The sequence below is a fragment of the Opisthocomus hoazin genome, chromosome 8 (genome assembly GCF_030867145.1).
Source record: "Opisthocomus hoazin isolate bOpiHoa1 chromosome 8, bOpiHoa1.hap1, whole genome shotgun sequence".
NCBI lineage: Eukaryota > Metazoa > Chordata > Aves > Opisthocomiformes > Opisthocomidae > Opisthocomus > Opisthocomus hoazin.
The window spans coordinates 32,362,678-32,390,132 of NC_134421.1; the positions used below are offsets into that span (position 1 = coordinate 32,362,678).

Here is a 27,455-nt window from a genome sequence, read left to right on the forward strand (position 1 = left end):
ACAAAAATGATCCGAGGGCTGGAGCACCTCTCCTATGAGGACAGGCTGAGAGAGTTGGGCTTGTTCAGCCTGGAGAAGAGAAGGCTGCGGGAAGACCTGATTGCAGCCTTTCAGTACTTAAAGGGAGCCTATAGGAAAGATGGGGACAATCTTTTTAGTAGAGACAACAGTGACAGGACAAGCGGTAATGGTTTTAAACTAAAACAGGGTAGGTTTAGGGTGGATATAAGGAAAAAATTCTTTACAATGAGGGTTGTAAAACACCGGAACGGGTTGCCCAGAGAGGTAGTGGAGGCCCCATCCCTGGAAACATTCAAGACCAGGTTGGACAGGGCTCGGAGCAACCTGATCTAGTTAGTGGTGTCCCTGCTCGCTGCGGAGGGGTTGGACTAGATGACCTCTAGGGGTCCCTTCCAACCCAAAACTTTCTATGATTCTATGATTCTACAATTTCCAGTGAGTCCCTTCACCCTGGTGTTATGAAGAATGGACAGAATGAGCTCTGTTGCCAGCAGCTGGGACGATCTGCAATTATCCGAACTAATCCTGCTCAGCATATTGAACAACTAGAGATCTGCATGCTTCACTACCTCTAGTATGTAACCAGACACAGACAGGGTGAGTACAGAGCAGCAACCCAAGCATCGGTTGTAAAGAGGATGCAGAAATCAGTAACTCTCTCTCTTGTCCTTCTGGATGTACATGAAAACAGAGACTCCTCCATCAGCAAATAACCACCCCTGGTGAACTCTAGTGCAAGGCAAGAGGTGTACTCCCCTGGGAAACTGTTATTTAAACTAGCACAAAAAAGAGTATTTCTTGATGGCAGTATGTGTAGCTATTTCAAAACTGCCTTGGTTTCGTTTCTGTCAGATAACACACAGACAAGGTTAATTTTATTGAAAAATTTAATTGATATGCCAAGATATCATAATGGTAGTCATTAACTTGGACCCTCTTCATTACTGGCAGCTGAAATGAGGTGTGTGATCAGTATTACATGACAGACAATAGACAGCTTCATCATCTCCTATGCATTCTTCAGGTTACAATGGAAGCTTCTTCAGCACAACAGTTTGGTCAACAAGAAGGAAATGCCCGCTCCTTCCTAAAGAGGGCATGGAAACCATCCTCACAAACAGCATTTCCTCCCAATTTGATTTGAGTATCTGCATTCAATTACACTCCCAATCTTTCAAATATCCTCTGGAGTAGTTTGTTTCACCTCCAGCTTGCAGGGTTGTTCCCAGAGTGCTTGCTGCGACAACACTGAAACTGTGCCCTCTGCACAACAGAAAGTCTTCAGGATTCTTCCCATCCACAAGAATCAATCCTGGAAATAGTCCCTTCCAGTCTCAGAATCCCTCCCACATCCCCATGAAACAAACACACCAGCTGCAGAAAATCTCCAGGAGTATCACAAAATCGTCTATATCAGCCCCAATACATAACAGCACATACAATGGATCATATATTGAGTACACCCAGTGATGTTCTTACTGACTTTTTTATGTTGAGGAATTCTCCAGCTGAGCTAGACAACAATAAGCAAAAGCAAGAGGACATCCTTGCTGTAGTCATAAGTTTACAGTCTCATTTTCAATGAGGCACAGCAAGTGAGTGAGTGAGAAAGTAATGAGGAAGGACAAGGATAATGACAATAGATCATAGTGGCATTGATTCGCTACACAGGAAACTGATGACTCAGAAAGGTTCCTCTTTAATTTCTATATAGCAGCCACCCCAAAATCATTGCTCATACTGGCCATCATTAATTTGTTGATTTCTTGAAGGCATTCTGATAGGAGCAGTAGATCTTAAAAAGTGGGTAGTGGTTTTACAGACTTGTTCCTCCACAGCACTCTGCAAGTAAAAGGCAATGAGGAAGCAACTGTGCAGATAATAGTGATATACTGAACGTTCAAGGCAGGAGTGAAGGGAAGGAGGCATGCATGTACAACCTAATGAGATGAGATGATCAGCTCTCTAAAGTCAGTGGGAATCTTTCTATTAACTTCAATGAGAGTTCAATCAAGCCCTAAAGGACAAAAGCAGAGCAGGTCATTAAGGCAGACTGTGAAAGTGCAAACAGGTTTTGAAGTATTCCAGAGGTGTTAACATTAAAGAGTATGGCCAGTGTGACACATTTCTGCAAAGTGAGGCAGCATCTGTATGCTCTGACTAGAGTATATTTCCCAGATCATTATATCACGGCAGAAATGTAAAACACGTCACATTCTGATAGGCTGCAAACGATCAAGGCAAAGAAACACATACCTCATACCACTAAAAAGTTGAGATACTCAGGTTTCCACTGATTGTGTACCATTCATTTCTAGTCCTGCTGGCTGATAAGCTCTATGTGACTATTATCTTTCAGTGACTTATAAAAGAGAAAAAAAGGAAAAAAAACAAAGGCTCACACAGGTTTGACTCCTTCCTCTCTTCAGTTAAATTTTTCTCAGAGGGAATTCTCTATACCCTTCTAATTCTACAGGAAGGGGTCAGTGCTCCCTCTACAGCCTGTGTGTCGAGGGGATGCACAGATGCTTCTTTTGCCTTCCATATAATCATTCTACACAAGTTTCCACATTTCTTCCCTCTCTCTCTTCAAGTCCAAAACTGTCAGCTGATGTAGCATGAACTGCTAAGGAAACAGAGAAATATGGCACAAAATTTCTACGGCAGGATTTCTTTTTTTAAGTGATAAAAAACCACTGGTATCTAGCCCTAGTTGACCTCATGACAATAACTATCAAGATCATGTAGGAACTGAGAGGAAGGAGAAAATAAGTAGTAAGCAGAATAATGCACTTTAGAGGTCCAGCATCTGGTTATCTAATAGAGAGAAGAAATACTTTAATAGATCAATAAGGAAACTTTTTAATGACAGTAAACATTTCTTAGCCCTGGTTCAGACTATGGATTGGAATTAAAAATGCCAGAATTCTAAATACTTTGCATTTACTAAGTCATACTCATCAGATGCTTTGCTATAAAAATATTACATTTAACTTTCACCAATCAATAAAGTGAACTGCATTCATCAATGATTTGATATGTGATGCTAAATATAAAATACTTAGCTCTTAGGTACACATTTTTAGGTAAAAGCTTTTCATTATACTGTCTGACTTCCACGATAATTATAAATCTTGCTTGTTGCTCATCCTTCATTCCTCCTCCCTCCCTTCCCAACTCTCCTTTTTTTGTAATTCATTTCAAGTAGCTAAAACTGGGTGCAGAGCAACTAAACAATTATCTAGGATCAATTCTAAAGAAACAGTTGAGGAAAACACAAGTATGCTTTATGAGATTCCACTGGGAGGAAAGTTTATTTTTACCTGATTTGTTAGACACCCATATAATTGCCTCTGATGAGATGTGGCTCGTATTTCCTACCGCAATTGTTAATGGAATCTGCCACAAGTAGCTGCAAGACAAAGGAGGGGGAATCTAAGAACAAAAATACTGAACTGATTCTTCTCACAGCAATCAGGGATCATGTCAAAGAAATCAAAACACAATTTCAGTAGCAGTGTAAAAATGTGGATTCTAACAAGTTACTTTGATTTTGAAATGCATTTGCTATTAGCAATAAAACAATGAAAAAGTCATTCATCTTAAAAAAAAACTGAATTATATTTTACATTTTTCACACACTATCATCATATAAGGACTTTTTTTGTAAGGCTTTCCTAATTTAACAAAATGATTCACAGAAGAGGAAATAATGATTTCCCATGGAAGGAAGAACACTTTTTTACATTCACTTAGAAAAAGAGAACCTCCAGGTAAAACACGCTTTGATTTATAGGGACTCCAAAGTTTAATAATAACGTACCCTTCTAGCAACTTCTTAAAAAGCTATGATGGGCTTTCACAGCTGCTGTTTAATAAAAACAAAATGAATGGGATGAGCCTCCACTGCTTTGCACCATTTATTATCACTGACGTATATGCAAACTGGACAAAACACGCTACACGTGGATTTGGAGATATGCCGATGTAATCAGACCCCAACTTCCTTATAGGGTATCACAAACTGTTTCTCATTTGGAATAAATGCTATAATTTACCTAAGACTTTTATATAACATCTTTATCTCAACAAACAGAAATTGACTGTACGATGAAGTCAATCTTTTGGGAGAGAGATGGAAAAGATGAATTCCTGTGAATCTTTATCTCACCTCTATTCCTGAACTCTCCAAAATATCATTTCATCAGCCAGCGAGAGAATGGGCATTGCCTCACAGGCCTGCCATGTCATTTTGTACACCAGTCCAAGGTGGCACCTTCGCCTAGGGAATATGTGTCCTTTTAAGCAAAGCAGCATGGCAAGAGAATGGCCCCAACTCAGACATCATCGTATGCTATACTTAGATGCCAAGTAAGTATATCATTTTAGATCAATTTAATTAAAACGGTGCAAGGATGAGCGTGGGCAAGTTCTTCATGCCCACATCAGTTTCTCTCCTGCCTGTCCATAGCATTGCAAAACTAGCTTATGGTACAAAAAAAATTATGTTTGCTCCTTTCTGCTTACCCAGAAGTCTGCTCCACTGAACTGCGAACACCACCAAAATGTGCCTGGGAACACACCTGCCATTCAGCCCTGGAAACCATGGGGATCATGCACCATGCGCAACTGAATTTCCTCGTGCTGGTTCAGTGAGAAATGTTAGACCACTGCAGCAATTTCTGTTCCCTGCTTCTCTCAGATTTCATCAACAAGACAAGGATTATTTGATTCTATTATTTCAAAGACCAGGTCCAGCAAACACTTCCAGACATGAGCATCTCTGCACACTTGACGTAAAGGTGCTGAAAGCAGCCCCACTGCTCTCAGTTTGGCTGCCAGGGCTTGAGTCGATGTGATGTCCATCTACTTGCCAGAAGATGTGGCATTCAGTCTCAACCCGCTGCTGGGGGAGGGAGAGACCCCTGCTCTGCCAGCCTTGCTGCCATGCTTGGCTCCCCACCCCTTTGCCAAGAGTCCCCCGCACTCATGGGGATCTGCAGCGCTCACAACAGAACTGCATGTGCCGGGAAACACTTGTCCGCACAGCAGTGATTCAGCAGAGAGGGGGAGATACTTGGAAATCTGTATGGCTGAAAGAGCTATGAGTGACAGCAGAAAGAAAACACGGCATTTATTGCCATATGGGAGAAGAAAAAAGGTCCCATGTGATTTTGGGTTATCTGAATATTGGTATCATGACACACTGGAAAAATTATTAGATCTGCTCATGCACTGAAGACACGGTCCACATGAGTACATGCTCTGGCAGACACTTTTTGGATAATTAAGCTGTGGCCTTTGAAATAACAGAATCAAATGATCCACTACTCTCTTAAATACCTTATACCTTACTAGACGCCCACCAGTGTTTTAGAGTCTGTCCAAAAAAACCTTCTAGGAAATATATCATCTTTAAAAACACACACAGCTCTAAATATTCGGCTCTCCAGAATGAAAAAGGTGCTGGCAAACAGTGATCAAGAAAAATGAGGCAAAATTAAGCATAAAGCTTGTACGTTATTTGAAAGAATGAGAACTCTGGTATATGAAAAAAATGAAATAACTACATTTGCATGGTATTTTTATGATTCTTGAGATCAACTCCTACTGAAAAAGTTAAACTGCAAAATGAAAGATACTGAGAGCTGCCTATGTAGTTGATTTAAACAAGGAACTTCGTAGAAAGATATTCTTTACATTGCAGTATCTATACGGAGAAGAATTTTGTATTACCTTATACTATTATTTATTGTTTTATTCAATTAATGTAAATCCTACTGAAGTAAGAACAGATCCTTACTAGAAAGGTGATCTAGCTGTGGATCAAGAGTCACGCAAGCCACCCATCCTCAGAAAACACATGTGGATTTAATTGAGAAGATTAGTACTGGTAGATTTATCTCTCCAAGATGAGAGACCTCCTGAAGTTCTCAGCTCCCTTTAGAACCTCCAAATCTCATCCTCCTGGTTATTGGTTTACCAGGTGAACCACAGATTTCCTTTTAATAGAAGTCTCCAGAAACCAATTTTTCCTACTTTACTGCTACTGTTCTCTGTATGTTTACCTGCTTTCTCCTTCCAGTCCTCTTCATTCCCAGTGAAACCTCTGCCGTGTTGCAGAAAAAGCCATGGCTAACTTTTTTATATGTATGTGAGGGAGATGTATTTGGCTCACCTTTCAAGAATTTTCATTAGGGTGACTTCTCCTACACCCTATCTCAGAGTGATCTGTATGGACTGTGTTCTCCAGGTGTGACAAGAAAGAAGCAAACTCTTTTTGCACATTTCTATCACAATCTTCCACTTTACAGAGAAAAGATGAAAAAAGGGGCCCACTCGTCTGTTTTCCTCCTGCTTTGCCTGGGGGTAGTGCAGATCTTCTATTATTTATTCTTTATATGTTGGGAGCACCACCAGTGTGCTCTCTGTATGTACTTGACCAGGGGAAAAGGCATCCTGCTCCACCTGGCCATCTGCTGTTTGCGGTGACAAACCAGTTCAAGTGACAATAAGAATCTAGTGTTGAGGGGCCAGTGACTAGGGCACCAGGACTTCAAACAACCCTTTTGGTCCTCCTACCCTCAAGAACACGTCTGCAGGAATCAGATGCCTGTTCAGGTAGTACACTCAGCCCCTGGGTGAAACGGACATAATGAACTGCGGGTCCAACCTGCCTGAGATGCTGCTAAGCTTCAGAGGGATCCACACATTTTGTCCCTCTTGATACAAACCTGATCACCTTAACAGGGAGCTAAAGGCAGACCACTTAACTGTGGGGAAACTAAGGGCTATTTCACGAATTTAAGAAACCAACTCCGAGGATGAGGAGGAGAGACATCTAAAATTGGAACAGACATGGTAAATATGAACTGTGCCGAACACAACATTGTTCAGTCATAGATGTCTTAAAGAGATGGAGGAAAGCGGGATCTTGTTAAAAGGTAGTATAAATAAGCCTTTTACTGTTGATTTACAAGTGAGAAACTGTTCGTGTGAAATAGTTAAGTTTAGGTTGACAGGATAACATTCACAATTAAAGGGAAAGCATTGGTGCTTTTTTTTTTTTATGGTAGCACCACATCAATACATAATACTGAAGTGATTTAGGATCTCCATTCAGCTTAGAGAGTATTCACGGACTTGTTTGATAAAGTAATACAATCGTGCATCTGCCAAGGTACATGTAATACTAGAAGCTAGCTAATTACGCTCTGCTTGGATTACACAGATATTTTTTTGTCTTGAGCATTACATTATGACTACACAGCTAGTTTCAGTGTACTTTATCTCACTCAGAAAACAATCATATTTGTGATGAGTACTTGCTTATGCCTTGAATTCCAACAAATAAGAACTGAGATTCTTTCATGGGCAAATTCTGAGACCATAGAGTTTTAAGAAAACATGATGCCTCACACTTCTGCCTCTGATGAACAGTAATGTTGTAGTAACATTGGATTTTCAGTGGAACAACCAGTTAGCATATTTGTAAAGAGCTATGCAAAGCCAAAAAGGGCAGTAGAGTATTTCCTCTGCTGACAAAACAAAGACTTCAGGTCATTAATATAGAAAAAGGTAAAGTTCCTGGAGTTTCGGTTTTTGCACTCCAGCTACTTTTTCACATTAATGAACATTTTTGCTGAGATGCAAATCCGTACACTTTCAAGATTCATCCTCTCAGTAACCATAACGTGTCAAGCTTCCACCCACTGCCAGTAGTGGATACCATGTTCTTCCAGTGACATTTCTCCTTTCTCTTCTGGATTCAAAGCTAAACAAAGAAGTTCAACTATTCCTAGTCATTACTCAAAAAACAATGAAGATATCTGTTCAATATTCAGAAGCTTATTATCCTTGGCTGCATTATAAAGAGTATACAAGTAATGTGATTGCTTCACGTAAAGTGACAGAACATCTGTACCCAAAATACCACAGTAGGACTTAACCAACCTGCCTTTTGAGTTGGAGAGGATATGAACAGTCACTTCCCTCTCTATATCCTTCTGCTTTTACAGACCTCTGGGTTAAAGACTCATAAGCTTTCCTGCTGTTCTTTACACAGAAACTATAATTAACACTTCTTACTTGTCCACCTCTGTATTTTCTCTATCCATTATACTCTTTTCCATCTTAGAAAGCCAGACCCGCCCTTTGTGTTTTCAAGGCAGGTCTACCATGGATTAAGAGTGGCATAATTCTTTTTCCTTCTACACTTTTTAATACATTTTATATGCTCCTTTCCTGCTAATCCCTACTGTTCTATTTACTTGCTTGACTGTGTCTGCACCCTGAGCTGATGTTTACAGAAAATTATCCACCACAACTCCAAGATCTCTTTCCTGAGAGAGAATAGTTTCTTCAGAACCCCCCACTGAGCATTTAAGTTAGGACTGTCTTTCCCACATCTATCACCTTTGCATTTATCAACATTAAGCTTCATCAGTCATTCTATCACCATGTCAACCAGCATTAAGGGATAACTCTGTAATCTTTGTAATTAACTTTTGTTTTTACTACTCTCACTAACCTCCTATTACCAGAAAATTCCGTCACCTCGCTCTTCCATGCCCTTTATCACATCATTAAATAGGAAAAACTTCAGCATGGGTTTCTCAAGGAATTAACGATTACCACCCTCCACTGACAAATTCAATCATTTAATTTTTCACTTTTTGCTTATATTTCTTAAGTGAGATCTTCCCTCTTATCCCAGTACAGATTATCTTCTTTAGGAATCATTAATAAGGAAGCTGGACCTCCAAAAAAACATAAAGAACAGTCAAAATTGAAAGAGGCTATTTCCGTCTAGATACAGAAAACATCTACCAATAGTCTTTTATTACATACTTAGCTCGAAAATCAAAGGAAGAGAACCAGGACAAGGTAGAAGAACAGAACAATGTACAGACTTTTGAGAAAAATATTTTTAGTACATCTAACAACAGAAGAGTAAGTGACAAATTCAAATGCTATGCACAAAAGCAAATTCAGTGATCTGCCTTTTAGCAGGATATAAGAAGCACAATTATTTTAAAGTGTAGTGGCAATAATGAATCACAGAATCACAGAATCACAGAATGTTAGGGGTTGGAAGGGACCTCTGTAGGTCATCTAGTCCAACCCCCCTGCTGAAGCAGTGTCACCTACAGCGGGCTGCATAGGACCACATCCAGGCGGGTCTTGAATATCTCCAGAGAAGGAGACTCCACAACCTCCCTGGCCAACAACTCTCTGCTCAAATGTGCTAACAGCACAGGAAAACAGAGTTTCATTTCAAGTGGAACATGACATCAGAGTAGGATACACAGGCTGTACATTCTGGAGCATCACACGAAGTCAGTGAAGTCAAAGGTGGAAAATGATTTGCCATCTGCTTTTTTTCCTAATCCCTCCCAGTGCAAAGCATTTACAGAATTACTTTCAGAAATGCTGAACATCAAACACTGCAAGTACCTTCAAACAGCTCACTAGGCTGAGAAATGAAATTGTGAGTTTTTTAAATTATCCCTAATTGGAAAAACAGTCAGTTGACAATGGTGAAATCTCAGGCAACACTATTCTGTGACTTAGTTTCTCTGGGCTAATTTCAGTTGTGCAAAGGGGTGTCAAATGAACTGCCGTGGGGTACTTGAGACATCTGGCAGGGGATGAAAAACATGACACAGCATCTACGGATGCTCCCGCCCACATAGTGGCAGCACAAGCTCAAGCAAGATACCTGAGGGCACCTCCAATGGCACCACTGACCTTTGCAAGCAAGTAAAGGAGCCTCTCCATCCACTAGATGTTGACAATGGTATTTTCCACAATTTAACGGGAGTTGCCCAAGTAAACTTCTTCATTTCTAGCTGAAAAAGGCTCATTTTCAAAACCAAGCTGCTCATAAGAAAGAGACGACTTCAGCACAGATTTTCAACTATAATATTTAAAACAGGCATCTCTGAAACATTTTAGAACTACTATTTAAACAAAAACTTCCAGTTTGCTGATTCAAAATGTATTTCGGCTTGAAATACAAGTTAATTGAAGGGAGAAGTTAAAATGAGTGAAACTGAAATGTAAGGTACTGAAATTACAGAATTGAAATGAATGATCTAAACCAATTTTCTCCCCAAATTTTGTTTTGATTTTTGTCCTGATTCAATACAGAGAGATGTTTTGATATGTTGAAAATTTCTGTGGGATGGGAATCCATTTCTTGCTCATCTGTAACACTTACTAATCTTTGTAAAGCATTTTGAGAACATAACAATCTGAGACTTCATATTTCTGAAGGATATGATTAAAGCTATTTAACACAGAGATAAAGTGAGGCACAAAAATAGTTTAAGAGTAAAAAGGATAAAGAGAAAATCCAAGAGTAAAACTGATTGGTTAAGACACCTATCTCCTTGCTTTAACCACCAGAACTTCATATCCAAAATGCCAACTCTGTCTCCTTAGTTGAAGTCTGGTACACCCAGAGTGGCTGAAGCTGAGAAACAGGGAGCAAGGACTCCTTGGCATTAATTTCCCCCTCTTAGCTCTCTAGATGGAGAATGCCGAGATTTCATGTACACAGAGACATATGCCTGGGTGAGCGCTGCTGAGTCTGAGGAGAAGACACCTTCCCAGTGTGGCCCTTGCCAACAGTGACCATTCGTTGATGATGTTAGGATGCTGACAGGGGCATTTCTTACCAAGGGAATGCCTTGCTATGAGCTGGCCGCATGAGCTCATTTTGTTGGGATATCAGAGACAAAAGAACATGAAAGCAAAGTAATAAGAAAATGTGACCTTTTGGGAAGCAAGTAAGTCTTACAGAACAAAATGAAAACTAAGAATTAAAGATTTGTACTTTTACTTCAGTTGCATACTTGGCTGATCTGCAGAGACATATAGAAATAGTGGCCAGTAAAAGAAGCATTTAGTTGCATGGCTGCAAAGGTTTCTGGCTAATAACCTTCAAGCCTATTATAAAATACAGGGCACAGAAAGTTGTTAACATGTGAACTAACTAAAGGATAGTGTGAAGTCTGGACATCAAATCAGTACACAGAATCACAGAATGGTAGGGGTTGGAAGGGACCTCTGTGGGTCATCTAGGCATCACAGGAGGAAGAGAGTAGAGATCACTCATTTCTTCTCCTTGCCAAGACAACTGCAATTTCTGTTAGCAAGGCAAAAGAAGGCCTTTGTTTTCGGTGAATTCTGAATATTAAGACAGTGGAAGGTTCAAAGACAATTTTTTAATAGGAAATCTGAAAGTGTATTCAACTAATCTATGAAATTACACGCCTTCTGCCGTGATACCTGGAAGCATTTATTCATAGGCTAAGCTGGTGAGTGGAAAAGCAGCGAAAGTTGTCAAACAGCACAAGAGCTTTAGAACTTCCTACTACAGAAAGAGATTATACATGAAGCAGAACTCAGCAGCACCAGGTTAAAATTTTGTAAGCCACACTTTCTAGAGAGATAGTATTGAGAAAGATAATTTAAAAGCATCACAAAGATTTTCTCAGGTTACAGTAGTACAGAATCTCATTCAGTAAAGAGTATTTCAGGTTCCAGGGGAAACTCATGTGAATGTCACAGGAAATCACATACTTTTATTAAGTGTGACTCTATAGACTGCTAGTTCTGTTTAAAGGATAAGGAGCTAACTAAACATGTATGTTGTGAATATCATTCTCATAAGACTGAAGAACACAGAGATTTCATTAGATATAATAGGTGTCAGTAAAGTGATTGTAGGCTGTGCCCAGAGGCACACCACAACAGAAAAAGATGTTATTCCCACTCTCACAAGTATTATACCTCCTACACTGAGCCACGGTGCCAAGGGATTCCTTGTACCCTGTCAGTACAGGAAGGGAAGATTTCACTAACTTTGTAGCAAAGACAAATACAAGATGAAAAATGGATAAAGGAGAACAATTAGAAGTAACTGAGACCAACTGAGGTCAGCTTGGAGCGTATTCACTGGGCCAAGGTTGGGATCCTGGGGTTCCAGGTGTTCCGCCCTCGCACAACACTAACAGACTGGCCAACAACAAAAAGGTAAGCTAAGGCAAAAAAAGGGCCATTGTTGTTCACACATGGTTATGTGACTAATTAGAAAAAGATTGCAGAAGCGTTTACTCGAAGATTATCCTGGACTATGCTGAGCAGAGGCACTTCCAGCCCCTTGACAAACGCAAGGTAAGAAGTTGGACTTTGGTGGACTCTGTGAATCAAAGACAGTGTTCCAGCATAGTCTTTCAGGGGCTGTAACTGACAACAACACAGACTGTAACAAGACTGGCTGTAACAAGACAGCCTGTATTTTTTTCACACATAGTTCCAGACATAATGGAGTTAGCGTGCCATTTAACATGTATACAGTATTGTCTAAGCTGATAATAAAGCTGCAACTGAGGCACACGTTACTCAGAAAGTAATGGTCTTCATGTTACCATCTATACCTAACAGTGTCAAAACCTAACTGAGCTTTTTGTGTCAGTTTCTTCTTTCTCACCAATGCCTCATCTATGGAGGAATTCAACTTTTTAGTCAGAGCAATCTACTGACCAAAACAACCAAAGGGGTTCAGCTCTTCATAGGTGCTGCCGAGCAGAGAATAGCTTGACCACCTCGTGGATCTGAATGGGCTCCACACCTGAGGTGTCAGTTTTTGAAGAGTATTGCAAGTTTTTAATACAGTGAACTCAATAGATGCCTCATAGATGAATAGAAATCAGTTTGTATGATCTTTATGGATGATATTTGTTGGAGAAACATTTAGAATTGCGTGAGAGGGTGACTAGGAAGCTTATATTGCAGTCTTGAAAGCACTTCAGAGATGACTTGCTTCTGATGGTAAGCCTCTTTATTTGCAGTTCTGCCTCAGTACAGCTGCTGATTTTATACATTGTCTATTATTTGTGTTTCCATTTAGAAACTCATGTTAAAAAAGTCAATCATATTGGTATATTCTAAAATAAGGGTTGATAGCTGCCTCTAAGAGCAACTATTCCTAGGACAGATCATGGATCATTTGGGTTTTTTCTGTATAAGGATCTAAATACAAAGATATGAAGGAAAAAATATTTTCAATGCCAATACAGTATTGCTGGAATGTATTTTAGAGGCACGTATTTTAATACAGTCATTGACACTATAATTCATGTGTGGTCAGAATAGTGACTAACATGTTTAACAGCAATGTATTACAGATGCAGATTTTGTGGTTCTCCTTTACTCTTCCATAGTCCTAATTCTTCCTGGATTTTACAAGAATCTTTGCAATAATTTTCAGTAATAAGTAAGTCCTAGAGCTGAAACAGGGAAAACAATCTACATTCTTCAGGAGTCTTATGCCAAATATAATGTCCTTATCAGTGCAATGAAACCACAAAGTCTGAGACACAAGCAAAGGCTTCAATGCTGTAATAGCAGCACTAGCATGAAAGGGCCCAGATGCAGCTCTGCACTGTGGGACTGCCTTAAGATGACAGCATGCACATCCTGCTAGAAAACAGCTGAATGTCTTCAGCTGTCCCATATAAACCCCACACTCCTTTGGTCTGATCGCTTTTTTCAGTGGTGAACACAAGGTACTTTAAATGAGTTAATTTGAATTAAATTACCCAATTTGAAAAGAAAAAAAAAATACATTGATAATACTATAATATTATCTGATAACTAAACCTTCTACAAAGTTCTGTGTAATTTTAGCTTAAGATTTCATACCAAAATTAATTATAAATGAGGTGGTTATAAATATTATGGGGCTCTTCAAAATTGACTCATTTCAGTGTCAGTGCCAGCAGAGTACCTTACTAAATTTAGAAAAACATTGTGGGCAAAGAACAAACACTACAAATTCTTCATCAGTACATGCTTTCTCCTCCCTGCCTAACATTACCTTTTTACACTAAAACACAAAAGGCTTCGTTTTCAAAAGTGACAAGCAATTTTGGGTGCTGAGTCAGAGATGGATAGAAAGAAGCTGGGTTTAAGCATTGTTAAGTTTCTATTCTAACAGCTGCCTCTTCACCCTCCAATAAAGGCCCTTTAAACAATCCTTTGTTCTATCTTGCACCAGCGCAAAACATCCTTATAGAATTGCACACGTGGTGCTCATCATGCAAAGCCCATCTCTGTGTTGTCCTTTACCCATGATCATAGTCCCTTGACTACAGAGTGCAGATCTAAGATCTATCTGAATATAATTATAAGTGGAAGGATGTGTTATGAGCTGAGGAAGGGCCTCTCTAGTAGGAATAAAAATAGCATTTTAGCTATGCCCACAATCCTCCAAAACGTTCTCAGAGACTTTGTGCCAAGCATTTTTCAGTACATTCCAAAGTTCATTTCTGATTTGTCCTCAGAATACTGTGAATTTAAACAAGATTAAAATATACTTCCTATGTCAGTTCCTCCTTCCTCAGTAAACTTCCCTAAGAGTCCCTCACCAAAATATCTTCTCCATAAAACCTGTGATTCTACTATTGACTGTGAAGGCTCACATACAAAGATAAGGAAAAAAATCCATTATTAGCTTTCAAAAGCAAAAGGAAGAAGAGATATAAAAGGAAGCATGTTTGCAGTTTCATCCTCTGATCTACAACGGGGAATCCACATCTCTGATTTCTATAAAGCCACAAAATATGACATTTATCCACTTTCATCCCTCCCAATTCCCTTGTCTCTGCCAAAGGCTGTTTGGGCTTTCCCCAGTCTGCTCTTTACTTCACTAAAGCCCCCCATCTTAAACCACTTTCTCTGTTTCCCTGGTTCTCTGCATTTGCCTATTCCAGCTACACAATTTTAATGCTCTCAAATCCCGCTCATGTCTGCACCGTGCTACACAGCGTTCCCTTTCCCTCCCCCTGAGTGTTAGGCAGCTCCCCACCAGCACTGCTGCCCTGATTCTCCTCTTTGCCTCCTCACCTCACTCTGAATTAAAACATAGTGCTGCCCACGAGTACATGCTCCTCCCCTCACCATGAAACTGATTTAACTAATGTGAGATAATTAACTAGTTTGGGTATCTAGCAATTCCTGAGAGTTAGTATTAGCAAATAAGATGAGGAAAGGGACACCGACTGCAGGGATAATAAAATACAGCAGCAGCTTTTCCCTGTCAGCCTAACTTCTGTCAGGATACGAGTGCTGCCACCGCACAGGAAGCAATGATACAACACACCAATTTTGTCTTCTTCAGCATTCTGCAAATTATAACACTGGAAGTTGCCCATATCCTGCACAACAGAGCATCCTGGAAGTTTGCCTAGTGAGCAGCATTTCTTGCAAACAGAAGTTGTGAAATGGTTTTGGAAATAAAGTGTTAAATTACAACTGGCATTTCTGAGATCTTTGCTAGCAGCAAAACCTTGCTGAAGAGACATCAGCACAGATATGTGCAGGAACAAATTTTAAGAGCACTTCCTATTCTGACTTAATAACAAAGCAACAATCAGAAGGGCGTCTAAAAAATAAAAAGGCAAGACAAAAGACTGGGGACTTTCCAGTGGCTTCTACAGCAAACACATCCTATTGCAGCAGGCAGTGTGCGGCCTAAGCATTGGGCCAGCAAGCGTCAGCACCCAAAAGTAAAAGCACGACTTCCGCATGCACTCGAGGCAGGCAGGCCCTTCTGTCTGCTCGTCCGGAGGAGCAGCCCTCAGCACAGCACTGTCCTCTCTCAGGCTGCTAGGGTTAAGCACTGCCCCTATACACGCTGAAGGACAAAATCTATTGGTGTCATAGAGCTGTCTTCCACTAAATACCAATGTGCAGGGGAAGAGAAGGAGCTCCCTACACTTTCTCACTCTTCTGCAAGAACAAGTGTTTTCAAGTCCAGCAAAAAAACCGGTTAAACCAATACTGGCTGCGTTCACACAGAGTTCTGTGCTCCACTCAGGATCTTGATTATACAATCTCGTTCCTGGTGATTGGATTTCCTCTATGCCTAATACCAGTACCTTCCTCTCTTCGAGCCCATTCCCTTCATCATTATTATAGCTGATACAGAGGCACTCAGGTCAGTCAAGATGAACCAGGGTATCACACCTACTCCCTAGGGAGCAACACAAAAGTTTAGTCTAGTAGAAATGCTGATATAAGCGTAATCTTTCAGGTATCGTAAATATGAAAGCATAACAAGAAAACACTCAAAGGACATGAGAAAAAAAAAGATTAGAGGATATTTCCCAGAGACAAGGAGGTAAATGAGTACTACTTTTTCTATGTTTCTTATGGAACAATATTTGTCCATATTATGATCCTTTTTACTACATAATTAATACTACATACGCTACATTATTCCACAATTGCTCTAACAAGAACTCAGAGATACTTTTCAGCATTCCCCTTGTGCTCCTAACATTTTGTTTTGTGTTTAACCAGTCCCTCAGCTGAGAAGTGGACAGAGTAAGTTCCCCATTGCTGCCCAAATGATAATGTTGTACAAATAAGTAAGAATACACATGGCAATATCAAACAGAGCTATACTTTCCCTGTTCAAATAATTATCAGTAAAGGGACAAGCACAGCCCTTTTTCCGCAAACCCTGAATAAATGAGCTTTGTGTAGGAAATTCAGGAGAGACTTGAAGGAAAATAAATTCTGCAGTTAATCATTCATCTTGGAGTGGAGTGACTGCTGAGCAGCTCTGCTGCCCATTTTAAGCCTTTCAGTTATCGTAATTACTACATGGTGTTAGATCCATGAGTCTGTACAGTTCTAGTTTTCCTGGTCATGTCCCTTGCTTGCCTCATTTGACTGAATTTTCCTTAGCCCCAACCGCAAGAATAAAGGCATAGAGGATTACCACACTACAGCGCATATGAATACCTTGTCCGCATCCCGATTTGCACCTCTTCTTTTTTTCTCCTTCCTCACAGATAGCTATGTTCAATGCCTAGTAAGACATTTCCCTTTAGGATGTTATCATGAACAAGCAAAGATTAGCTACGGAAACTGCGTGCATGATAAGAACGCTATACAAGTAAATATCACCTCATCAACATGAACTTAATTATTTTGATACTTTGATAACATTGAAAGGTTATTTCTCCACTTTCAAAGAGACAAGCTCTGTGTAGTTTTAAAAGGCAAAACCTATACCTATAACCAGAAAGCTTTGGTCTGCTCTTCAATATCGTATACAAAAGGTTTATGGATTTCATCAAAACTGATCAGTTTATTGTCTAGACCACAGATTATTTTCCATAAGATTTCTTGTCATATCTGTGAGCCATTCTTGTAATGATGGATGAGACTGGTGCCTTAAAATCATCATTTTCTCTGTCAGCAGGGAAACCCACTGAACCCTGTCAGATAGAATACCACCTCTTCCACTGTAGCCTTATAATGTAAGGGCATAATCCATTCTCACAGGGGTCTACAGGAGTCCAGGATTGAACCTACACATAACTAAAGGATTTTTATTCGGGGGAAGAATATGACATACAGTCATTACAGGAGTTTTAAACTTTTGCTTGGACAAGCTGAAATTGCCACTGAACCATTGTACCAACCACAGGCTTCGACATTTAAATCAAAGATGGTGATTTTGGCCCTTCTCAGGAATAGCATTCCCACAAATGGTGTCTGTCACTGTTAGATTTATTCTCTCATAAAATGAGAAGTAGGGATCATGTGAAGGCATAAGTGTCAAGCAAAATCTATGTTCAGTTTGCAAAGTGAAACTGTATACCTTCTATAATTTCAGGTCGAATGTTAGAGCTTAGCTTGCCATACAGTCGATTCTATGCTCACAAATAAATCACAGTTTATATAAGTATGGGCCTTGAAACACATTTTTCTGCAGTTATAGAGACAAGGAGCCCAAATGTACATGAGATGGGAAAATCAACTATATGTATCCATTCTTTTCCGCAGTAGCCTTAAAGATGCTTACAGTAACAGACTAGGCAGAACTAGGATTAACCACTACCAAAGGTATCAACATTTTTCACTGTCACCGTTCTTTACTTAGAAAAACCTGCTTGCTGCTTCTATATTCCTCTTTATGATTTCAGAGGAAAAAAATTAAATATTCTGCTTCACATTTCATTTTTAACAGTTAATTGCTGCATAAATACATAGCATAAAGAAAAGCACATTTTATAAAACTAGAATGGTTCTGAAATACTCAGTTGCCTCTTTATTTGCATTTCTTATGCAGCAGATATATCTGACATACCTACTCTGAAGTGACTCTTTCTGAAGGAAGGCAAAGTTAAATTTGCCTAGAGACGGTCTGAACCAGAAGTTTAACTCCTCATCACTTTGCAGGCAATAGAACTGACGTTTATTGCTGTGCATACCGAACTACAGCCCCACCTCTGGATAACTAAAGACTCTGTGGCAGATAGATGCTTTAAGAGCCTTCCCTGGAGCCTTCCACTGCATATCGTGTTGTCTGTTTAGATGATAAACTCCTGGAAAGGCCTGGATCGGTACATTTTTCTGTCTTTTGTGCAGCTCTACTATTTATGGTGTTTAAAATGATCGTCACGATTAATCCATAGATAAACCACCCCAAGGAAGCCAATGTCGCCTGCTCTGCAAGAGCAGGGACTCAAATGTGGCATAAATACCATTTGCTCCCCATTATTTACAGTGCCTATTATGGTTCCCCAGGGAGCCACGTGTCCAACAGCTAATTCATGGGTCACACAGGGGAGATGAACACCAGCTTTACTGGACTGTGAATTAGGCCACTGATACGTAACACTCCCACAGCCTGCAAGCTGACGTTATGTATGTGTATATATATACCTCTATGTCTCCTACATCATCTACTTATGCTACCAGGCCCCGCTGAACCAGTCAGTAAACCCTTGCCAACTTCCTGACCACAGCCACCCACAGAATCAACCAGAACACTGCATTTCATAATAGTGTTGAACGTCCGTCAACGTGCTGTTTCCATTCCAGTTATCAGCCCCCCTTCTGTACTTGTAGAAAAATTGGCCCCTTTGTATCATGTCATACAAACTTCAGCTCTTGAAATGTTAAAAACCAATGTGCAGTAATGTATCATCAATTATCAAATGACATCACATTAATGTCATTTTCCCTGTCTACTGCTTTCACAATAATTGAAGCAATAGCGACCTTTCCTATTAAAAAAAAAAAAAAAAAAAAACACAAAACCCTGAAAAAGATCTCATTGCTGGCAGAAAGATTAAATTGATTTTCAGTATGTCAGTCTTGGTTTTCTACTTAATTTGATGGTATGAAAGGATATTTAACGACACAGAGACATTGTGCCGATCAAGCCACATGCGCCTGCAGTGCACCAACAAATTGTACAGTCATTGTTGTAACACTCCAGACACTAATTTATAACTAAGCCATAGGACTTTAATATAAATTGGTAGATCATTTTTAACAGGTGATAGGCAAGTTTCTCCCTTTGCTAAACGTCTATGGTTCTTGTTTTTTGGTATTTATTCTTGTGTAATAGAACTTTCAGTTAGCTTTAACTGGGAAGTAGCAAACTAGCTCCATCATCCAGCTGGCTGGAGTAAACATCCCATCTGTAAAGCCTTCCTTCGGCCCGAGGCTTCCTTCCCATTTGTGGTTAAAAGGACATGAAAGCACAGAGGAAAACAGATCCAAAGGGAGGAGAACAGGAAAGAGACTTGCAAAGGAGATACATATAATATGTATTTTGTTGCCTGTTAGGAGAGTAAATTCTGGGCAGGGCCCATGCTGATATATTTTCTGTGCTTTCTCTAGCACTAAATCTTACTTCCAATTAGGAAGTTTAGGAATTAGAATTGTGATAAAATCTGTAAACAAAATCTCCTAAGAAACTCAGCATAACTTGCCCTGTTAGTGCAGAACACTACTCTTCCACATACCTCAAGATACAGTTTGAAATCTGAATTAATGTCACATGAAAATAAAACAAAGTCTAATTCTCATCCCTGGTGTTCAACCTTACAAAACATTTATGCACCCAGCAGTGTTTACTCATGAATTACAGTAGCAGTTATTACAATCAATACTGAGTACCTGACAAATCCATTTAAGAAAGTGTCTACAATACTTGGAAGCCTGAACATATCTGTTTTAATCAATCAAAAAACTAATAATCTCTGTTTTTCCAAGTAGTAAAATCCATTCACATTATATTACGCATATATACACTTGCACAAAAGAAATTTTCAAGTGAATAACAGAGAATCTCTCTTACGCTGCACTGAACTGTGTGTCGTGAACACTTCCAACAGTCCACATTCACCTATTTTATCTCTTTTTCACAAAGGGACTAATTTCAGCCCAGAACTTGAACATATGCTTAACACCCCGCTAGGTTGTTCCAATACAGCCAGAAAAACAACAATTCACTCTAAGTCATGTTTGAGTTCCATAATATTCGTGTTCTAAAAAATGATAACGAACTTCTAAACACTTCCCAATAAACATTTTTAGAACTTCCTCAACAGGAATATTCTATAAGGTCCAGATGTGTCAAGCAAAATTTGGTAATAAATTTTACCTCTTAATGATTTAAATCTGCTGGACAAGCACAGAGTACTGAAAGTGGACAGCGTGCCCTTGCACTAATGGGTGAAGCTTCTAAGGCTAAACTGCAATTCTCTAGCGTCAGCTCTATATCCTTGGCCTTAAAATATGTCAAAACTGCTTTAAACAGTAAGATGAGGACTCCCCAGCTTTAGCCAGGAATGTCAGCTTTTCTCTGCAATGAAGGAAGTTTGTGGAGTCAGCTGGGGGCAGGAATGAACTAAGAAGTGGAAAAAGGGTAGGGGCAGAGATGCGTAAGTGCCTGCTCATTTCAGCTGATGTAACAATCCCCATAGGACCAGTTCAGCTGGCTTCAACAATGGAACAGCTGGAACCCCCTGCCTTGTGCAGCGGTCCAGTTCAGCTCTTGACGGCTTCCTGAGTCAAGCAAGGTATATACCCAACACACGGTTACATCTGGCTACTCAATGCATGAGCATGGAGAGGTCCACTCCAAAGAATTCCTTAAAAAGAAGTATCAGACCTTCCAACCACATTCCAAATTACTTCACGGAGTGTGACAAAATCAAATGAAAAGGAGAGGAAACAAATATGTGATGTAAGACGTAAGACGCAGTCACAGAGAGAACTGTCAGGATGCAAATTAAAAGCTTTATCTTGTCATTCTATTACTCTAATGATTTTTCCAATTCTTTTAACTAGCCTCATCTTTACTACAGCTCAGATGGAAGGGTCACCACATGCTATTGATACAAAGAAAAGCTCAGAGATTTCTAAAGAGTGATCTTCATAAAAATACACCCATGAAGCACTTACTTAAACAACAACAGCCTCTCGAAAAATTAAATTGAGAAAAGTAAGTACCTGTTGTCGCCAAGGGCAAGATCCTTGGGTTTAGCATCACTATTATACACAAAACGCTCTTGGGAGATCACTATGACATTGTCTGTAGTTTCATTTCCCAAGATAGTGATAACAGGATAACCCATTTGTAGTGTCCACTGATCCATTACTTCTTGGATATTTACAGATTTTCCAACCCTTTTTAAAGCCTTCAAGAAAAAGGAAAAGTTTCAATAAGTTGAAGCAATATCATCATCCAACATATAAAACTCTATTTTTTTTCCCCAGAGACTATAATTATTTTTAGAGGTTTAAATAACCATCATACATGCACACACACACATTTACACCTAGTACACAGATACCACATAATTTAACCAATAGTGTCTGCATATCTTAAAAATAAACACTGAGAAATTTTGCCAGAGAGAAGAGTGACAGTCAGAAAGTCATGTTTTCCACATCATTCAGGCACTTTGGCTCCAACAGAAGAAACAACCTGCTGTACAGGGTTTTAACAAGAGCCACAGAAATACTGGGTGGCTGTTTCCAAAAGATGTACTTAACCAGCTACGGCTAAAAAAGACACAGTGTCAGTTGATCTAGGCATATTCAAAGGGCCTGACTTCTGAAAGTACAGAGCTTCCCTGTTCTGAAAATCAAGTGACTAGTTATTTGAAAATATTGTCCCTCATGTCCAAAGTGAGGCCACGTATACAAACATATCCCCAGCTCCTTCATAAACTGTACCTGTCATCACAGAATCACAGAATGGTAGGGGTGGGAAGGGACCTCTGTGGGTCATCTAGTTCAACCCCCCTGTCAAAGCAGGGTCACCTACAGCAGGCTGCACAGGACCTTGTCCAGGCGGGTCTTGAATATCTCCAGAGAAGGAGACTCCACCACCTCCCTGGGCAGCCTGTTCCAGTGCTCTGTCACTCTCAGAGGGAAGAAGTTCTTCCTCATGTTCAGCTGGAACTTCCTATGCTTCAGTTTGTGCCCGTTGCCCCTTGTCCTGTCGCTGGGGACCACTGAAAAGAGTCTGTCTCCATCCTCCTGACACCCACCCTTAAGACACTTATAAGCCTTTATAAGGTCCCCTCTCAGCCTTCTGTCATAACGCACGGAGAATGAGCGTGTTCATATTTGATACCGTATGTCAATAAAAATGCTGTTTTACAAGTGGATTTTTATCTGAAGTAAAAGGAGCTATTGTGGCATCATGAAAGATGAGACTGGGTATGACGAGAATGACAGGCATCATTTGTTCTTCAGTGATGGAAATGTCCCTAGCTGCCAAACAGTCCTAGATCACAGACTGAGTAACCTCTGATGAACACAAACAGAATGCAGCAAGAATTCTTCAGAACCGAAGCTGCAATTGCAATGCATTGGGAACTAAGCGGCTGGCAAAAATATGTGCTTACAGGTGAGACAAATGGAATTATCAGCCCTAACAATAGATTTGAGCGTAGAGTATAGTCGTAGTGGTTATAGACCTGAATACAGTCTCATTTTTGTTCTATTTTATTAGATGTGGGTTCTGCTGCTCTTTCAAGATTACGTTCACACCTCTCAGCTTCTACCACCCAGAACTGTCCCAAAGACTTTAACAGAGGAAGACACCAGGTGAGAAGCAAGAATCAAGAAAGACTTTTGCAGTGACATTCCACTTCCAGTTAAGACACAGATTTAAGAGCCTGACTGTATGTTACTTGTCTCAACTCTCATTAACACTCAGTACAGACATAAAAGTCAGTTCTGTTGCCCATACACAGGTGTCTAATGTCATTTAACCTTGACCTGCCACCCTAGAAGGGTACAGATTTCCCCACAGATCTTGTGTCAAATCAATTAGACCCACCTGAATGTCTTAGACACCGTACTGCACTTATCTGGCCCTAGCTGCCTAGATTTGAGCAACTATCTGAAGTCTCTAGTCAACAGTCTCTTTCAGGCTCATTTTAAAATAATTGTGTAATGGTTAGTCAACTGAATTGCTCTCTATTTCTGCTGACTGTATTGACAAGATTTTTCTCCAGTTGGTGGGACTCTAGTTGTTCCTATTCAGCAACTGTCAATTGAGATGTCCTACAATATTCAACAAATCCTTGCAGAACTGGGTGACCTCCAGCAGACATGCTTATCTCCTGTGGTAGCTGGAAGCCAGGTAGGATAAGTTAAGGTAAATGTTGTTAGACGTCTGCAAAGAGGCAACTGAATGCAGCCCTCACTGACAACAATTGGAGCTTGGACGCCTAGCTTATATGTGTACACCTGCTTGTCTAGATAAATGCTGATGTCTTGACCTCCAGCTGAATACTGGCTTTGGTGTCAATAACTATAATTAGATTGTCACATTTACACATGGTTTGAGTAGGTATTTGTGCGCAAACACCCTGACTGTACTCTACATTGCCTTGCAATCTGTCTTTGTTCTGGAGTGCCCAGACTAGCTCTGTAGGCAAGAAATTCAGGCATGCTTGGCTCACTTTATGAAAATTAAACTCTTCCCTTATAGATCCCTGGATCTGGCTCCAGAAACTCAAGCCCAGCGTGGGCTTAGCAACCAAAGAGAGCATGGACATAGCAACTATAAGTCTCTGCAGCATGCCAAATGTGATACTTTTCTGTTTACACCAAACTTTAAAGCTTTAATAGTTTTGTCCTTCACACAAATCACAATTCCATACAAAATCCCAAACACACCTGATGTAAATGGCAAAGCTCAGCACTTTCATGTGCTTCCCAGTTTATGCGCCTCAGCATGCTTCCACTAAAGTCAATGATAGTGGATTCCTTGAAATATCTTTTACTGCACATCAGTGACACAGCACAAGCAAGGAAATATATTCTAACATAACAACGAACAGAAGTGCTGCAAAAAACATATTTTAATGTTGCCACTAGGTTAACTCAAATGGAATTTCTTTGCATCAGTTTTTATACTTGCTCTGGGGTCTGAAGTACAGTACACACTATTCACTCCTAACCTCACCAAGAAAAACATCACAGTCAATTCCTGCTTCTCCCTCAGTGCAATAGATTAAAGCATTTTACCTTTGACAATGTGTTCCAGAGATCATTTCTGGCTGCATTGCCATACTTGTGAATGGTTAAATAGTCCTAGAGAAATAAAATAAAAATACAAATCAGTATTACTATACACAAGCCAAACAACTAGAGCAGTGAATCACTGCTATTATAAGTCAAATCACATTAATGTTTGCATTTGTCAGAAATCTAGAAATATACAATATGTTCATCCTAAGGGAGTAAATAAACAGTTTCTTAAGCTAGTTTACAATGCAAAAATTGTTGCTAAAAATTTTATTTATAGCATTCAGTTCTCTTCCTTTTCTGTGTAATTCACTCTATAAGCTAAATATTTTGAATATACATTTAAAATACTCGTCTAATCTCAGAAGGGGTTCCTAGGTAACTCTCTGTAGTGAAAGGAGAAGCTGCTGAAACACAGTTCCAGTTGTGATTTTAGCAGGTCATTCTGCGTCTAGTGTCAAAAATCTGCTCACTCGGACGACAGCTAGACATGTTACAAAAGATTTAACTGAGCAGTAGCCTACCTGAACTACAAGCTCTTATCTAGGGAGATCCTGCCACTTCAATGTCAAAATACATTATACTGGCGACTGGGGCTGTAACAGGTTATCATAAAGGCTCTCCACGACAGGGAGCGGTGGAAGAGGGGTGATGGGAACCCAGCTACGCGCTTATGCACAAGTACCTACATATGTGTGGTCACAACATAGGTGACTCAGAGTCTGAGGAGGTTATAAACTGGATGCTTTCCTTTATTCAGCTGCAGTTTCAGTGACTGAGGGTCCATTCTTCTCGCACAGCAATCAGAAAGATAATTCCTGATAGGTTACCATCATATTAAATTAACTTCCAGAAATAATAGTTTAAGCATATGACCAGAGTAGGTCTGGGCCTTTCAAGCACAAAACACTTCCAATTTTTAATGACATTTGGAAAGACAACACTGTTAATTTCCCACCACCCTATGTCCCTAGACAACAGCTCCTTGAATTACAGAAGTGAAATTCAGCAATGATTACTTGAATAACATACTTTTCAAGCATTTTGATTGGAAGAATTAAGTGAAAAAACACATCAGAGGTGGAAAATCAATGGGCATTCCTGCATTTGAATTTCTATCTTCTTCTTTTTACACAATCATAGGAGACAAACCCTAATTTACAGCACAGTGATAAAACTGGGACAAATTCGCTGACTCTGTTATCTGTGCTTTGTGTGAAGTAAGATACTTTGGGAATAATTAGTATTTGGAAAGCAGATTTTCTGATACACAAATTGTAGTACCTGTGACAGATTTAGCTTTTGTCAGCCAACTCATAGTACAACAAGCAGCAACTCCCATTTAATCACAGGCTAGGAAGTCTAAATGAGAACACTGACTCTGTAAATGCAGTGCTGAGTATTAATGATGTCATGAGACTAACTTGAAAAAAAGACAATATTATATAGACTGCACCTATAGCACAATGTCCTTCCATTTTGTCTAAAAATACAGAATCATTTAAGGCACAGTGAAATATTAAATAGCTTTCAAAGCTAAAGAAGTTGAATTGCAAATTAAAAAGCTAAAATAGGAATAAACAAAAGTGGGACGAGCTAAATAAATAACAACAAATATACACGGGCATTCTAAGCGGTACTAGAAAATGCTGCACATATTGGTCCTTTTGAGAGTTGCTTTCAGAATCGTTACACAGTAAAATAAAATTGGTGGAACACTTGAGGATTTATTCCATCCAGGCAATAATCCTGTTTACCAATCTACCATTAGACATTAAATTTGACTTTTACATTTTGTGTTCAGAAAGACTGCAAAGAAATTAAATGCCTCAGCCCTTTTCTTTTGTTTTTTGCTGCAAATGCACTGATTGGGAGGTTTAGATGTGGCTCATCACTCAGTTAAAAATTTATTATCCGCCAATCTAACATGTTTCTCACACAAAGAAAAACAAAAAGGAATCCTAACATTTACAACAAAATAAAAAAATGCAATGATGAACACAACATACAAGTACAGTCCTGGTACCATACAACATGATCATCCATTTTTTCAAAATTTCATGGAAGTTGCATTGAGACCATACACATAGCATCAAACTAGGAGTATTATCAAATGCATACTACACAAAAAGTAGTCCTAAGTGACAGTGTGCATCAAAATATGCTTCCAATAGTAAATCTACATTGCAATCCAAAATCTGCGTGCACTTTCTACAGGCACAAGAGCAAAAAGTTACTGAATCAGGTCCCATCAAACACCCTCGATATCAGTATCCTGTTTTCAACAATAACCAGTAGCTGACACCTAGAAAGGGTATAAAACAGGACAAGCATACAGCGATACTTCCCTTCTATGCTCTCCCAGCACTTCATGGCACAAGCAGATTAGTATCTTTGCATTTAATAGTTATCTTCTGTGAATTTGGCCAGTTGCTTTCTGAACTCAGACAAATGTTTAGCATTTGCAACACCCTATAAAAAAGCATTTCCCACTTCAGTGATCTGTTATGCAAAGATACCCGTTTCAGACATCTGCTCGCCTGCTGGCTTCATCTGCTGCTCCCTAGCTCTGGGAATAGAAGACACAGTACTGCTGTTCCCTACCTCACTCTCCCCAAGCCATTCATGCTTTCACAGATCTGTATCGTACCTGTCCTCACACCAGAGCTTGTTTTTGTACTGAGAACACCACCCGATCCAACCACTCCCAGCTATGCTGCAAAGTTACATCTTGTTACCGCCATCCAAGCTGTCGACTTCAAAGCTAGCTAGGGTTACCACGACCCAGCCTGAACTTTCATTACCAAATTAGCAGCCTCTCTTGAAGTACCTTTCATGGACAGGCACTGAAACTGAAAAGGAAGAGAAAAGGCTTATACAGATCAGCATCAAATACATCCTAGAAGTATTAAAATAGGAGCCAAAGATCTATACATCACCTACTTGCCTGTTCTAAGAATGGAACAAGCAAGAACATAATCAATTTTCCCTCCTGAGGACCCATAGCTAGGTCTTAAGTAGCTTGCAAAGGGGCAGAAGACACGTTCTCATTCACGGTA

The 27,455-nt window shown here is 39.7% G+C and overlaps 1 protein-coding gene across 1 annotated transcript in view; it reads right to left on the bottom strand.

Annotated features, from left to right (window-relative positions):
• The window catches only part of TRHDE (thyrotropin releasing hormone degrading enzyme), a 234,995-nt gene that overhangs the window by 58,233 nt on the left and 149,307 nt on the right, over nucleotides 1–27,455 (bottom strand). Inside the window, exons 8-10 of the mRNA XM_009931561.2 lie at nucleotides 24,397–24,462; nucleotides 21,358–21,545; nucleotides 3,345–3,433 (exon numbers count right to left, since the gene is read on the bottom strand). Of these exons, the coding sequence (XP_009929863.2) occupies nucleotides 3,345–3,433; nucleotides 21,358–21,545; nucleotides 24,397–24,462 (343 nt within the window). The remainder of the gene's footprint in view (nucleotides 1–3,344; nucleotides 3,434–21,357; nucleotides 21,546–24,396; nucleotides 24,463–27,455) is intronic.